The sequence below is a fragment of the Hypanus sabinus genome, chromosome 23 (genome assembly GCF_030144855.1).
Source record: "Hypanus sabinus isolate sHypSab1 chromosome 23, sHypSab1.hap1, whole genome shotgun sequence".
Classification (NCBI taxonomy): domain Eukaryota; kingdom Metazoa; phylum Chordata; class Chondrichthyes; order Myliobatiformes; family Dasyatidae; genus Hypanus; species Hypanus sabinus.
The window spans coordinates 23,926,185-23,942,603 of NC_082728.1; the positions used below are offsets into that span (position 1 = coordinate 23,926,185).

The 16,419-nt window shown below is 37.1% G+C and overlaps 1 protein-coding gene across 1 annotated transcript in view; it reads left to right on the forward strand.

Annotated features, from left to right (window-relative positions):
* The window catches only part of slc38a10 (solute carrier family 38 member 10), a 130,314-nt gene extending 120,472 nt beyond the window's left edge, over nucleotides 1-9,842 (forward strand). Inside the window, exons 13-16 of the mRNA XM_059948540.1 lie at nucleotides 565-1,038; nucleotides 3,353-3,481; nucleotides 5,004-5,171; nucleotides 5,818-9,842. Coding sequence (XP_059804523.1) covers nucleotides 565-1,038; nucleotides 3,353-3,481; nucleotides 5,004-5,171; nucleotides 5,818-6,989 — 1,943 coding nt within the window. The 3' untranslated portion in view covers nucleotides 6,990-9,842. The remainder of the gene's footprint in view (nucleotides 1-564; nucleotides 1,039-3,352; nucleotides 3,482-5,003; nucleotides 5,172-5,817) is intronic.
* Nucleotides 9,843-16,419: the final 6,577 nt, after the last annotated feature.

Sequence of the window (16,419 nt, forward strand, 5' to 3'; positions counted from 1 at the left end):
TACATACAAAGTATCATATGCAGTTTTAAAATCTGAAGCATACTGTTTTCTCTTTCAATGTGAAATACAACCAAAAATTTGGGAGATGTTAGTTTTACCCATCTGCTATCTGACTCTTAATTTAGAACATAGAACATCAGAGCACTGTATAGGCCCTTTAGTCCACGAGCAACAGACTTGATCAGTTGATTTTATAGATTGATCTGCTCAAGATAAACAACTGTGCTGGGAAGGTTTAATCTGAGCTCCCTGATGAATATTTTGTTGTTGAAAAGTAGCTAGATCGCTTCCTTTCAAGTCAACTAAATAAATGGCTTCTTTTGAAAAATAAACTACAGTCATGTTGGTTGTGATAGGAAGCAGAAATGCTGAAACATACTGAAACCAGTTCAGTCTTGAATATAGTGTAAAGCAATTGTTGTTAGATGAGTAGAATATAGTATTGGAATAAGATCCAAAATGTTTTTAAAATTTAAAATAACAGCTACTTAAAAAAATGAAAAATTACCAGGTGATATTGTATGGTTCTGAAAAATGTGCAGCTTTTTAACTTTTACTTTTCAGGTGTTGCTCATCCTGTTGGAGAGGCTCATCGACACGAACCACCTAATCCACACGATGAGGTTATTGTTGATGAAGGTATGGATGGTGATGAATCGAACGAAAAGAAACTACCTATGATAAAAGCTGAGCAGGCAAATAATGTAAAGGAAGATGCCAAAATAAATTTTAAAGAAAAGGAGATAAAAGAATCAAAAGAGGAAGCAAAGATTAATCCTGGAGGAAAAGAACAAGGTGAAAAAATTGGAAATGATATCAATAATCCTGGAAATGCACCAGAAGTTAAATCAGATCAGAAGGAACAGCCAGCCAAGATGGAGGTGGAAATGAAAGTGAAAGATGCATTGCCCCAAGCAGGTGTAGAAATACATCCACAAAAGATGGACCATCATGGCCAAGTTCCTGGAAACGATGATTCGGTGATTCATAATCAAGGAGGAATGGTAGAAAACATGAACAACCAAGAATTTAAAAATGGTAAGATGCATCTGGTCAGATCCAAGGTAAATTTGGCGGGTTACTACATTAGCTCCTGTAGATAATCTACACAGCGCAAAGGCAAAGGTGGACTACACATCATGTTCATTGGCAGAGGCATTAATTGGGTGTTCTGCTTCGTCTGGAACGTTCCTGAACAGTTTTTTTTCCATCTGTTTACAACCAGCATGGAAGTATAAACTTTCTTCACACTTCCAAGCCATATAGATTTGTTGGAAAAGATGTTGAGTAGACTTGGGAGAGTCAAGTGGTGAGCTGTTCAACCCAAAGAGTGTAATATCTGCTCATTAGCTTTAGCCATGTTATTAATATGGCTTGTCTAATTCAGTTGGCTTCTAATTACCAGTGACCTTCCACTCCTCTCACCCTATCCACCCACTCATTCCAAATTCCAGATGTTGTTGGAGGAAATTGGCACAGTTTTCCTATTTCTACCTCCTTTCCCTCACATTTATTTGCCAATTTATGAAAAGCTAGGAGAGATTGAGTAATGTAAAAAAAAGAATTGCAGCAGTCTATCTGCTGGACTTCAGTTTTCCTGTTTAGACAGTTCAGATGAATTAATCCATTCATTTAATTGTTTCCTGCAGAAATTGAACATTTCCTCAATGACTGCTGATGCTTATTTTGGCCAAAACTATTTTAGTATCATTTGGTGTGTTAGCAAAAATGGTTTTGCATTTTAATTTGCTGACTTAAATTTCTTCAATGCAGCTAACATCAGCAGAACTGCACCTTTTAAGCCTGATTAATCTCTCTGTGGTCTGGACAGAAACAAGAGAAGTTGGGGATAGTACTAGTTTAACCAGCACCTATACTGATAATCTGTTAATAGGTGTCACAGCAATGTCTTTGTTGTTTTAATGGAGCAAGGCCATCTTATTTTTCTTAAGGATATTTGGGCATTACTTGAATATTTTGAGCCTGTTATCTGTTATGGTCATCGTCAATCTATAAGTTTTATCAGTACTTCAGTAATTTTTTGGTCAGACAGAACAGAAACCTTCTGTATTTCCATTTTTTCCCCATTGTAACTTTAATTATTGCATTTCAGCAAAAAGGTTTCCTGTTTTCAGGCCCTGTGCCTCTGCCTTATAGGTAGAGTAATACCTACCTCTTTGTGAATACACTGCAGGAGAGCCACCAATATTTATCAAATGGTTATCTACTGACAAACTAGAACTACAGGTTAATTGAAATAAACTAGAAAAATGTACTTTTTGGGTTTACTCAGAATTTCACTGAGTTTATGAAGGCTATTAAAGCCCTCTAGTGTTGCTATTGCATTATTACAATTACCGACAAAGCAAATAATAGAAAAAACGCTATGGTTTTATGGAAATGACAAAATTTCCCTGTTTAAATACCAGAAATTGTGTGACTGTGAATGAATTTTAAAGCCCTAAATTTGTGGGTGGTTCCTTCCTTGCCTTTGTGAATTGAATTCTTTATGAATCTAGCAAGGAGCACAAATTGCACTGGGAAAACCATAGACACAGTCTTTGCCAAATTACACTTGGCACAGGGACAGCAGTGCCTCTCACTTCAAAAGAGAGGAGCAGCTGAGAGTATTACTGGGTAATATTTTTATTGAACATGTTGAGGTTAGTTAAGTGTTTTGATTGTTTTTATGTTCTTGTATGTTTAAGTGTTTTAACTTCACTTTATGTTTGTAAGTTTGGATTGTTAAATGTTTAAGTGTTTCAGAATATCAGAAAGGTTTCTAAATGTACCAAGTCTTCATGTTTCTCAGCCAGGTACTTGAGTAACTCTGTGTAGCCATTTGTCAAGGTTGTTTCTCCAACAGCTTAAAGGGTTGTAGGTCCCTATTCTCTGTTCAGTAGTATTTTGCATACAAAGACAGGAAATGCTGGAAGATCTGGTTGTTGATCTGACAAAGGGTGATAGACTTTAGATGTTGACCATGTCTCTTTCCATAGATGCTGTCTGATTTGCTGTTCTTCACCCCTCCCTCAACATTTTCTGTATTTGCTTGATTGCCAGTTTTGGCATATTTTAAATTTAGCATCTTGCATACACAATGCTCTGTTCATTACTTTGGTGAAGGGTGCTTTGGCTGAGGTGGAGAGCACTACTACATTATCAAAGATAGCTAGGGAATCGTGTATGTCCATAGCAAATATTGATAACTGGCTGTTAGGAAATTCTGTACATTTCGTAGTTAATGTTCTAGTGTAATACTTGCAGTACTTTATTTGGCATTCGGAGTAACTTGAATATATATTTTCCTCTATTTTCTCTCCACGCCTCTCACCCTACCGCTGCTATAAAGGTAACAAGAAAGATTTGCCATCTTTGGAAAAGGTTGTTGCAGCTGGAGAGCCACAGTTACGCATCAGAGATGAGAGAGACAGTGAAAATGCAATTGTCGACATAAAGCAAGATGGAGAAATAGCAGAGGGTGAGTGGTGGCAAGACGTTTACTGATCTGTAAAGCTGACTGAAGGTGTTTGGTTCAAAGCAAATACAATTGTAAGCAATTCATTTGTCCTTTCTATATTATCCTGTTGTCTTTGGCCTTTATTACTACCTCCTCTCCCCTTTCAGACTTCTTATTCACCAATTGCTTTTTAACTTTTTTAGAATTAATTGTAGAACATTATTGTTCCATGTCCGTTAAAATTTCTCCCAGAGCATCATAAATTGCTTAAGTTGAAAAACATAATTGCAAAAGTAGTTGTAATTTCTTAAAAATGTTGGTCTCTAATAATTTTACTTGCCCAGTAAACAGAATGCATGATAATCAATAGCTTAATCCTATTATGATTCATAACTTAACTGATCAGATTGAAAAATAAAACTGGGAAGCTCTGTGGTCTGAAAGTTGAACTCAGCAGAATTTACATATTTAATTAAATTATTTTAACTTATCTCTCCAGTTTTAGGTCCCCTCCTAAATATCCAGTTTAAAAATTGAAATATTAAAATATTAAAACATTGACTGCTCATTTCCACGAATGCTGCCCGACCTGCTGAGTTCCTCCAGCGTGTTGTCCGTGTTAAAATATTGAGAACTAGCCAGCTATAGCTCTTCTTGTGGATGAACAACTATAGTTTGTACATCATGAAAATGGGGAATTATAAACAGCACCACTTCTACCACTTTGAAATTTTTAAGTCTATATTGCTTATTTATTAACTTTGTGTTAAATTTGTGTTGTTACATTGATATGTTGGTGGTGCTTCATTAAACCCCAAACACTTTTGAAGCAAAAAACATATTAAAAGTGTCTTTTCAGCAACCTGTAAAAGAAGGTTACTTGGAAATAAGATGGTAGTTTTTGTATTTCATACAGTATTTGGAGTTTTGGTCAAATCCTGTCTGGAGTATCATATTCATTTTTAAGCACTATCTGTCAGGAAAACATCGATGGGCATTTGGCACCAGAAGCTGATAATGATATTGGATCTAGAGGTTAATTATGAAGATAAATTACGTAACCTTGTCTGGAGTGTAAGGTCATTGAGTGAACTGATGAAGGTACTTAAAATGTGAAAAGGAATGGATGAGGTAGACACAAGGAAATAATTTCTTCTGGAGATGAGAAATTGAGGACATGGAGCCATGAACTAGGAGCTAGGCCATGTATGTTACGTTACCAATAGGTTATTTAGAATGAAATTTGGAGCATTTTTCTACACATACTTGTAATAAAAAGAATTCCAGGACCATCCTCCAGGAAAGACTATAAATGCTAAAGCGATTGCAGTTGGTAATGCCTTTTGTTTGGTTAGAGATCATCGAAAGATGATCAAGTGAGGCTTTGCTGACAATCATTTACGCTCAGATTGAATGACTGACTGAAAGAGGATAATTTCTTCAAAATGAATCCATAGATTGTAATTGTGTTGGCCTATACACTTAGAGCAGTGGAGCTTCATGAAAAAATATTAAGTTTATTTTTCTTTTTTCCCTGGTATAGGTGAAGATAAACACATGGACCATGTAGCTTTACTGAATGTGATTAAAGAGCAGCAGGAACAGCAGAAGCGACTGTTGGACCAACAGGAGAAACTACTGGCTGTCATTCAGGAACAGCACAAGGAGATCCACCAGCAAAAGAATGATGAGGAGGACAAAGGACTGCAGGGTAAGAGCCATTTATAGCGAAGAGAATAAAATTAAGCAGTGCTTTTAATGTGGGTGACAGCTCTTCAAAAGGTAGATTCATTCAGCATTCTTCACTTTCGGACATGTTTACTGATATAGAACATAGAGCATTATAGCACAGTACAGGCCCTTTGGCCCACAATGTGGTGCTGAACTTTTAGCTTACTCTCATATCAATCTAATCCTTTCCTCTCAAACGCCTCTCCATTTTTCTGTTGTCTGTGTCGTAATTTTTATAGGTTTCTCTATCTCTGAAAAATAAAATTGTGAGTCACCCATGCAGAGTATAGAGGAAGGATCCATTTTCATTAACAGACAGGTAGAAGAATAGGAAGGAAAGTACAGAAAACAATTTTCACCCAGACGGTAGAAAGGTTCTGGAACTCTCTAGGACAGTGGTGGAGAGAGAAAGCCTTGTTACCTTTGATAAATACTTGTAGGTTTACTGCAAGCCACAGCTCTTATACCAGAAAGTGGGATTAGAGTGGGTAACTTTTTAACTAACACAATGGATAAAATTGCTATGACCGGTGTTGTTCTGTATCTAATGAAACTGATGTATTTACTTATTGTGCTTTTATAATACAGCTGCATCTCTTTCCCTTTTTTTGTTTAAATTTCTGTAGACAGTGAAAAACTTGTGAAAGAGAAAATAGATCAAGGGAGTGAAGATCGGAAAAATCACGTCGAGGCTATCAATGAACAAAAGGCAGAGAAGCCTCATGTAATCAATGCTGGTTTGAAGGGAGACGCCCCTAAGTTTGATCAAAATTTGCCAGCAGCTGATCACAAAATGGATAATGTTGATCCAAAACATGTCCTGCACAAAGCTCAGCGCAGTGCCCTAGAAAATCAGGATCAGGTTAATAATCCTAAGCAGGAAATTCACGACGAAGCTCAGAAGGCTCCCCCAAAACTGAAAGATGGAATGAAAGAAATTGACCGAAACATTGGGGCCCCAGAACTACTTCTGAAAAGAAAAGATGGTGAAAAGATGATACTTAAGAATGATGTTGAAGTTCCTGGAGCAGCAGCTAAATCTGCCCAAGAGCGTGAATTCAGAAATCCAAACATTCCCTTAGAGAATGGGGTCAGAGTTCAAAGGAAGGAAGCTGAAGCTGGGGATCAAAATGTGAAGATCCCAGATAAAGATACAAGGTTCAATGTTGAAGTAAAATCAAAAAATGATGCTCATGGCATTGAAACGAAAATTGAGCCCGATTCTTTAATAGAAAAACCGGGGCAAGATGAGAAGAATGAAAAAGTGCAGGTTGAAGCTAAGAATGTATACGAGAGAAAGGATGATCATCCAGCTGGAAACATGGAAGATGGCAAGGACAAAATTGAGCAGCCAGTGAAAGCAGCTAAAATTCCAAAAAATCCAGAAGAAAATCTCAATGACAGAGCACAGGAATTCGACAAAATAAAAGTTGAAGAGGATTCTTTGAAAAATCACAGAAAAGCTTTAGATGATCAGATGCAGCCAGACCCAAACATTGTGCCACAACACAAGGAAAAGAATCCAGGCCATAAAAATGGTGAACCGTACAAAGACCTGAAAGTTGATGCAGATGGTGATCTACGCAGAAAAAAGAGGGACCTGAGGTCACAAATGGACGAAGGCCATCAGGATAATGGAGATAAACTGATCATCAACCTTGATCCAGTGCCGAACTTTAAAACTGATAATCTCCGAGGTGCACTGGAAAATCAGCTGAAGCAGGTGGCAGGAGGGTCATTCCAGATAGTTCAGATTCGAAAGATGAAACAAGTGACCAGTACTGAAAGTGATACATGATTTTTGTCTGTCGTCCAAAGGATATATTAGGGTTCAGACAAAATATTTCTTGGTTGGTATACTAAGATTCCTTTGTGTACCACGTGCAGCTTATAGTCTCCCGTCTGCATTGCATTGCGTGAATGAAGTCAACAGACAACAAATCACAATAGGATTTTAAGAAGCATTTTAAAGTAATTCAGAAAAACAGCTTTTGGAATTTGGTTCCCTGCTGATTAGGAATTGTAAACAAGGAGGTTAATCAATGATTGCATCTGGATCATTCGATTATTAGAAGCGAGTGGATAATTAAGAAATTCTAAAAGTGTATGAATTATAGAAAAATTCAAGTCCTGTTGTTCTGTACATCTATTACTAGAAGCCACCAAGAATGAGTAAAAAATATACTGTGCAGCCTAAATTGGAATTGTGACAACTAAATGTACCATTGATTGTATGAAGGCCGCTTCCAAATCTTTGAAGTGCAACTAAACTACCCAATTCCTAGTGTCTTCAGTTTCCTCTCAGGGACAGCAAGCTGGTTCAATGTAAACAGCAAGCTTTTCTTATTGGATGTTTCTAAATGGATATTCATTAGGGCAATTGATTGTATATTTTAATATAAAATAATTTGATTAGTGCCTTTTTTTTTAACATGTGTGCACGAGAAAGTTACCATCTAAACTCTGAGATACAAATTTTATGGTTGAAATATCAATAGTTGATTTACGACCGTTCTTTTCCTGCTAAAATAAACTTAATTCAGATCACATTTTATGCTTTAAAATGTGCTCGGTTCTCTATTAATCCATTGTGCATTGAATTTTATAATGGCTACCCTATCATAACTTTGGCATTCTGAAAAGCTGATAAATTATTTTTCAAGAGTTATTTCCAGTGTTTTGAATTAATTGTGTGTTTTATGATGGGCAAAAGGTGCAATATTTAATTGTAGCCATTTATCTAACTCTCTCAGCACACCTGTAGGCAAGGTATGTAGGTCAGCCTTTATGCCCAGAAGAAGGAAATGTATATTTTAAATAATAATCCAGAATAAATTCCGGAACAATGCATTATTTATATAAAGAAACACTTTTCTTTGTATACTTTTCTGAAGAATTAACTTTTGAAAACTGATTATGTAATTGTTCTTTGGCTGCCAATTATGTTTAGAGTTTAAGAACTGGGTTCTCAATTCTTGACTATTTTCCATACACAACGGACGTCATCTCAAGGGTCAGTCAGCATTGGAATATGAGGTGTCTGTATTCATTCCATAGAATTGCCTTAAGACGAAGTAGTTACCAAGTTTCTTTTTTCTCATGGGGCTGGGAGATGGTATTTAAATATTCATATTTTTGATGTAATTATATGAACACAAGTCAGGAATTATTTGCATTGAATTAGATGGATGATTCAGATAATGCCATGTTAGCACTACCGATTTACAGGCTTTTCACGGATTTTTTTTTGTCTGAATGTGTCTAATTTAAAGATCTATGTTCAAAGTTATATAAACTCGGCACACTTGTAAATAATAGTATTAAAACAGATGGTATGATAGATTCTATATAGGGTTCAGAACAGTCAGTAATTTTTTTTCAATTTCCAAATCCTTGTTAGAATATCAGTTTTATTTATGGAAACTGATCAGGGAAGAGAAGCAGGTTATTTATAATGGCTGACATTAATGTGGCCTAAATATAATTATTTTTGCAAATATTTTTAAGCCACAAAATTCTTCCAATGACTTAACTTTCCATTCTGTCAACAAACTGCAAATATGATTGTTACATAAATTTTTCTTAAGCTACTTATTACTCATTTACTAATTGCTGTCTTTCATTACCAGTGCCTCAAGGAATCAAAGTTTAAAATCATCCATGTCCCATGTTTCATTTCCTGTGTGTCTTCATTTGATACATGAGTTTCTGTATCCTTTTGCAACATTATAATACCTGTAACTGTTACACTTTTTATACAAATAATATTCTGTTAGTTTAGTTATACATTCTGCAACATTTCAGAGAAGTGGATGGTCTGTACTCAGACCTTGGATAGTGTTCCTTAAGCTCCCTATGGGAAACAAGCAGAAATGATTATTGTCTTACCATTTGAGTTCATTGTTTTTTGTAGATAAGTGCCTGAGTTCCACTTGTTGCCTTCTCTTGAGGTGCTGTTAGTCTATAAACCAATATAATATGGGAGGTGAATACCATACTACTTCCTGTAGCTTTTACCAAGTACATTTTTCTTGCTGGAAATAGTTGAATCCAATTTCCAAATTTAAATATCAATGTTTATCACATTTTCTACCTTAGTTGTTTTCATCTGACTGCCGTCCAGAGTTAAAAAGATGGCAAACACTGAGCTAGTTTTTAAAAAAAGCTAACACTTTGGGTCAGTATTTCCTGTACATTAACTGCATCTGAGTTTCATAAAGTTGAGATGAAAGTGAATTTTTCACATTCCTCCTGGAAGTTATTTACGTTTTATCTATCTTTCCGACATTTTCATCCATTGCAGATTTTAAAATATTACTTATTGTGCTGTTATTTAATACTTCCCTAATACTTATGGTCAGATCTTGTGTAAGCCTGTCATCATTTTGCTAATGTTTGAAGTGCTATTGCTCAGTTAATTCAGGATGTCTTTCAACAGTTCACCTTTGCATTTGAAAAAAGGATGGATTAACTTTTAAGTGCAAAAAGTGAAAGTGAACTAAACCATTGACAAGTCAGAAAATTTCACTGATGAGAGTCCAAGATAACATTCCAAATGAATATTAACTACAGATGGAGAAGGAAATGGAACATACAGATACATTGTTGTAATGTAAATGGGTTGGCTTATCAATAAAGTGCGATTAACAAATACTGGTATAAAATTGCATTTATTGTATTTTCTGGAAATGTTGTGACTAAATGTACAGCAGTAGTAAAAATTTATTTCCTTGTCAGCCATTTCCATTTTAATTAATTGATTGCATAAAGATAATGAACTATAAAAGTGTCTAAGGATTATAATTAATTTAGTGGTCATTTCCTGAAGAGTTGATTCTGAGATCTAAATCCAGTTCCAAATGTATTTAATACTTACCCTTCTCAGTTCCATATTTACTTATCAGTTTTTTTTATTGTTAGTTGTGATTCAGCAACAGTCTGAATTGATGTCCAGATGGAAGAATTAATTCAAATTAAACTTTATATTGGACATTAAATTTTTATGCTGCTATGGGGATAAGAGGTGGACTGATTTTATTTGGGAATTTTTAAAAGCCGGTGTTTTTTCAGTAGGCTCTTACATAAAGATTGATTATGTAAATCCCATTAGTAATTTTGCATCAGTGATGTTGGAGCAATGTTTTGCTTTGCACGTCCTTTACCTGACTCAGAAGCATTGTCATTTTAATATGAGTAGTTCACATAAATGATGAAATATTACAATTCTAACTTTGTAGGTCCACTTTGTCACAATTTTTGAACAATTTATGCCCTTATTCAGATTGGAAACAGCCAATATAATTATATTCTCCTATTTGTGCTGACATTGGATCATAATTGGATTTATTATCATTGACGTATGTTGTGGAATTTGTTGTTTTGTGACAGCAGTACAGTGCAAGACATGAAAAATACTAAGATACAATTAAAATAGTGCAAAAATTCTTTTCCATGATAAGAGTTCTCTAGCATTTTTAAAGTAATGATGGTGTCTGTAAGCATTAACAGAGGACTGAATAATGGGCCAGTTTGTTAACAGTAGCCAGTGATTGTGAAGGGAATCACAAACCTCTTCTCTCTGCCTTGTAACCAACTCAATCATGATGGGATTCCCTTACATGGGGCCAGCTATTGTAATAGAATGCAAATCAGACAGACCATAGCATATGCATCTCTATTAATTTCTACCTAGAGATTCCAGTTTGAAATTCCATAAAGATTTAGAAGTGTAAACTCAGTTTGGTGCACTACAGTTCTTTGCCCAGATTATTCGCACAGCACCTCCCAAGCCACAGGCAGAATAAAGCAGTACGGGTATGTGGGGGAAATCTTTTACTTGGGTAGTTCCTTGCGATTAAGGAAAACTTGCTTCCACTTCAGATTTTTGGCTTCTAAGGTGGCTCTTCAGATCAATCTGGAACTGTAGGTTCTCACAATTGAACAGATGGTGGTCACTATACATCTACTGTTATGAGGGCTTCACCAAGCTGGGTCTTGCTCCAGAGGCACAATGTATAAAGCTTCATGTGTCCGTGCCTACCTCTCCCTGGGCTCCTCACTCAGAGCTTGCCCAGCTGCAGGCCATCTCCTAGTCCCTGGCTCCAGCAAAGGTCCCCAAGCCCATACTCTGCCCAAACACTTCAGACCTGAGCTCATGTGATCCATTTAACCACATTGGATCCCAGGTCTGGCCACACACCTAAGTCCCCCGTAGAGATACAGCACTTACCACATTATATCCATCTATTTCTTAAAAATTCGCTTGTCAAACAATCTGTTTTATATGAGATGCAAATATAACCAAGAAATAGAAGCACATAAATGATAGAAGGCATAGATAGATCATTGAGATCTCACCTGAGCTCATCTGTGACCTGTACAAAAAAAGACAGGCTACACCAAAACCCAAGGGCAACCAATATCCGTGTTGGCAGGTTTGCTAGAGCTGTGGAGAGGATTTAAATGAATTTAGTGGGGGAATGGGAACCAGAGTGATAGAGGATAGCGATGTTCGTTTACAAGCAGAGTGAGGCTGGCGGGAAGGACAGGCAGTTGATAGGACAAAATTGCAGTGAGTGGAATATAGAAGTGAGACAAATACTAGACTGAAGGTGTTACATTTGAATGCACACAGTATATGAAATAAGGTAGATGATCTTGTAGCACAGTTAAAGATTGGCAGGTATGATGTTGTGGGTATCATGTTCATAGCTGAAAGATTATTGTAGTTGGGAGCTTAATATCATAACATTTCAATATGCAGATAGATTGGGGAAAATCAAGTTGATGCTGGATACCAAGAGAGAATTTGTGGAATGTCTTTGAGATGGCTTTTTAGAGCAGCTTGTGGTTGAGGCCACTAGGGGATCAGCTATTCTGGATTGGGTGTTGTGTAATGAGCCAAATATGATTAGGGAGCTTAAATTAGAGGAACACTTGGGAAGCAGTACTCATAATATGATTGAATTCCCCCTGCAATTTGAGAGGGGAGGCTAAAGTCAGATGTGTTGATGTTACAGTGGAATAAAGGGAACTGCAGAGGCATGAGAGAGCTGCTGGCCAAAGTTAATTGGAAGGGAACACTAGCAAGGATGACAGAACAGCAATGGCTGGGGTTTCTGAGGGCAATTTGGAAGGCACAGGATAGATATATCCCAAAGAAGAGGGTGTTTTCTAAATGCAGGATGACACAACCATACTGTCAAAGCCAACATGAAAAGCAAATGGGAGGGCATATAATGGAGCAAAAAGTAGTGGGATTTTAGAGGACTGAGAATTAAAAAAAAATCTTAGGCAACTAAAAAAGTCATTACAAAAGGAATGATGAATACAAAAGTATGGTAACCATTAATATTAAAAAGGATACCAAAAGTTTTCTTCAGCTATATGAAAAGTAGTGAGGTGAGAGTAGATATTGGACTGCTGGAAAATGTCACTGGAGAGTAGTAAGGGTGGGTGGCGGACAAGGAAATGGAGGATGAACTAAATAAGTATTTTGCATCAGTCTTCACTGTGGGAGATGCTAGCAGTATGCAAGAAGTCCATGAGTGTCAAGAAGCAGTAGTGAGTGCAGATGCTATTACAAGGGAGATGATACTTGGGAAGCTGAAAGGTCAGACGGTTGATAAGTCACCTGGACAACATGAAGGTAGGTGAACCAACCGGTAGTGTTGAAGATGCAGATTAGGAGAATGGGCAAAGAGGTGACTGATAGAAACAGTGTAGGGAAGTGTATGATCATGCACTTTGGGAGATGAAATAAAAGCATAGACTATTTTCTAAATGGGGATAAAATTTAAAAATCTGTGGCTAAAGGTGATTTAAGCAGGAATCCCTAAAGGTTAATTTGATGGTTGAATCAGTGGTGAAGAAGGTGAATGTAATGTTAGTATTCATTTCAAGAGCAGCTAGAATATAAAAGCAAGGATGCAATGCCAAAGCTTTATAATGCACTGGTGAGGCCTCATTTAGAGTATTGTGAGCAGCTTCAGACCACGTATTTAAGAAAGGATATGCTGACGTTGGAGAAGGTTCAGAGGAGGTTCACAAGAATGATTTTTGGAATGAAAAGTTATGTGAGCAGTGATTAAAGACTCTGGGCCTGTGCTCAATGGAATTTAGAAGAATGAGGGGAGATCTCATTGAAACCTACCAAACATCGTAAGGTCTTGATGAAAGAGAAGATCTGGAGAAGATGTTTCCTGTAGTGGGGAAATCTAGGACCAGAGGGTACAGCCTCAGAATAGAAGAACTGAAATGAGGAATTTCTTAAGCCAGAGGGTGGTGAATCTGTGGAATTCATTGTCACAGGTGGCTGTGGATGCCAAGTCACTGGGTGCATTTAGGCAGAGGTTGATAGGTTCTTGATTAGTCAGGATGTGAAAAGTTATGAGGAGAATGGGGTTGAGAGGAAAATGGGTCAGCCATGATGAAGTGGTAGAGCAGACTCAATGGGCTGAATGGCTAAACTCTGCTCCAATGTCTGATGGTCTTGTGAGAAGTTCTTTACACAGCAAATTGTGTGTGTGGAATGCTGTGCCAGGGTTGGTGATAAAGGCAGATATATTTGTGGCATTTAAGAAATTCTTAGGCACTTGGATGACAGAAAAATTGAGTGCTGTGTAAAAGGGCAGGGCTAGTTTGATCTCAGAGCAAGTTAAAAGATTTGGCACAACGTTATTGGTTGAAGGGCCTGTATTGTGCTGTAAAGTTCTATGTAATCTCATCTTTATTTCTGAGATACGAATAGAAAAGTTGATCAGAACTGAACTCTGCCTGGTACAAAAAGACATCAGTGAAGTGTCACAGAATTACTTTCCAACTGTGCTGTCTAAAAATCAGAATCATGAAATGTATATCCAAGACCAGTATGAAGCATATTAACCTTGGGTGCAAGTATAAATTAAAAGCAGAAGTAATATTTATTATTCCAGAAAAAAATGATAATGTTTAGATACTAAAGGTCAGTGTTCAGGAAAATTAAAGATCTGAGTAAATGAGCCATTGAGATTTTTTTCATCTGAGAGAAAGGATTTACTCTAAACTACAATGGGAGAATAAAAGACTTTTCTAAAGCTTTAAGACTAAGATGAGACAGTAGGTACACAAACGAATGAAACATATACGGATAACAGGGTAATTTAAAAATATAAATATCCTAATCTCTCACTTTGGGAATAGAAATAGTTTATCCAACAACATAAAACGTAGAATTGCATTAATTTATGAAATAAAAATTTCTGTTTTCTTCTAAGATGGCCTTTATCTCAGAAAGGGTGTGCTGTCATTAGAGGAGGTTCACAAGAACTATGGTTAGTGCCTGAGAAGCATTTGACGGCTCTGGGCCTGTACTCGCTGGAGTTTAGCAGAATGGGGGGGGGGGGGGGTGGGGGTGGAATTTAATTGAAACCTATCCTTTTAGGCAGTGAGGGTGTTTCCAGTAGAAAGCTCACAGGGCACATCCTGAGAACTGAAGGATGTCCCTTTAGAATGGAAATCAGGAATTTCATTAGCCAGGGGGTGGTGAACCTGTTGAATTCCTTGTCACAGACAACTGTGGAAGTGAAGCCATTGGGTATATTTAAAGCAAAGGTTGATAGGTTCTTGATTACTAAGGGATCACAGAATGGGGTTAAGAGGGATAATAAATCAGCCATGATGGAATGATAGATGAGCTGAATGGCCTATTTCTGCACATACGTCTTATGGATTTATTTCTAAAAACTTCATTGTTATTCAGCTCAGAAGCTGCGTAATCTCATTGTATGCTCAGTTACCACTACATTTTGTCATATTCTAGGGTGTTATTATATGTGTCTCATTTTCAGATGAATATACTTGGTCTTTACAGTGGCCACTCATCCTGCTATTGCACTTCCATTTGGCTCACCAACCTCTTACATTCCATTGGTGCATTTGGGCATCCTCTCACTCTGAGGTTTAGTCTAGTAGCAGACACAATGGCGCCAATTCTGAAAAATTTAATGAACTGCAGAGGGATAATTGGGGAAAAGAACACTGTTTTATTGTGCCGGATTTGTTTTAAGTATTGCTGGGTACACTAGGGTACAAAGTACTGCTAAGCTTTAAAGCTCATGTTTCAGCTACTCCTATCAACAGGTGTAAAAATATATAGTGATTTCCATTTTGTCTTTATCCATTCAAGTTTAACCTCACTTCCACTTTACCTTGACCCACTAATGTTACTCTCCTGCCTTTCAAACCCACCCTTGAAGCAGACAGAAACCTGTTCCACCAATCATCACTGCTCGTTGGTCCTTTGCTCTGTTCTCTCTGACCCTTTTACCCTATCCAAATATTATTCTACCTTTAAAGCCTAATCAGTTTTTCTGCTTTGCTTCTTCTCAGCGTAGTGTCAAAAGTTAATATTCATCCTTGCCTTTCTTCAGCCTCAATTCTTCTTGTCCATCTGATTGACCATCTGTTTGCCATTGTGAAGCACTTTGAGACATCCACTGCATTAATAATTGACAAAGAGGAGTTTTGCGAAAGAGCCAATACATTTGAAAATGGATAAACCACCTGATCCAAATAGCTGCTAGGGAAGAACGGGATAATATTGCGGATCCTGTAACCATCTTCCTCCAAGCAATTATAGATTCAGTTGGTGCCTGAGGACTGGAAAGTTCAAAGTAAATTTATTATCAAAATATATACTTGTTACTACGTGCTACCGTGAGATAAATTAATTGTGGATATTCACAGTAAATACAATGAAACACAATAGAATCAATCAAAAACCACACACAACAAAGACAGATAAACAGCTAATGTGCAAAAGGCAATAGATCGTGCAAATACAAAAAAAAAGCTATAAATAAATAAATATTGAGAACATGAGTTGTAGAGTCCTTGAAAGTGAGTCTATAGGTTATGGAATCTGTTCAGTGTTGGGGTGAGTGAAGTTTTCCACCCTGGTTCCAGTGCGTGATGGCTGAGGGGTAATGACTATTTCCGTTGTGAGATCCAAGGCTTCGTTTCCTGATGTAGTGAGAAGAGAGCATGGCCTGCATGGTGGGGGTCCTTGTTCATGGATATTGCTTTCCTGCAACAGCACTCCTTGTAGATGTGCTCGATGGGATCGAGGGCTTTACCTAAGATGGACTGGGCTGTACCCACTATCTTTTCCTGTTCAAGGACATTGGTGTTCCTGTAGCAGGACATGATGCAACCAGTCATTATACTTTCCACTATGCATCTATAGAAAT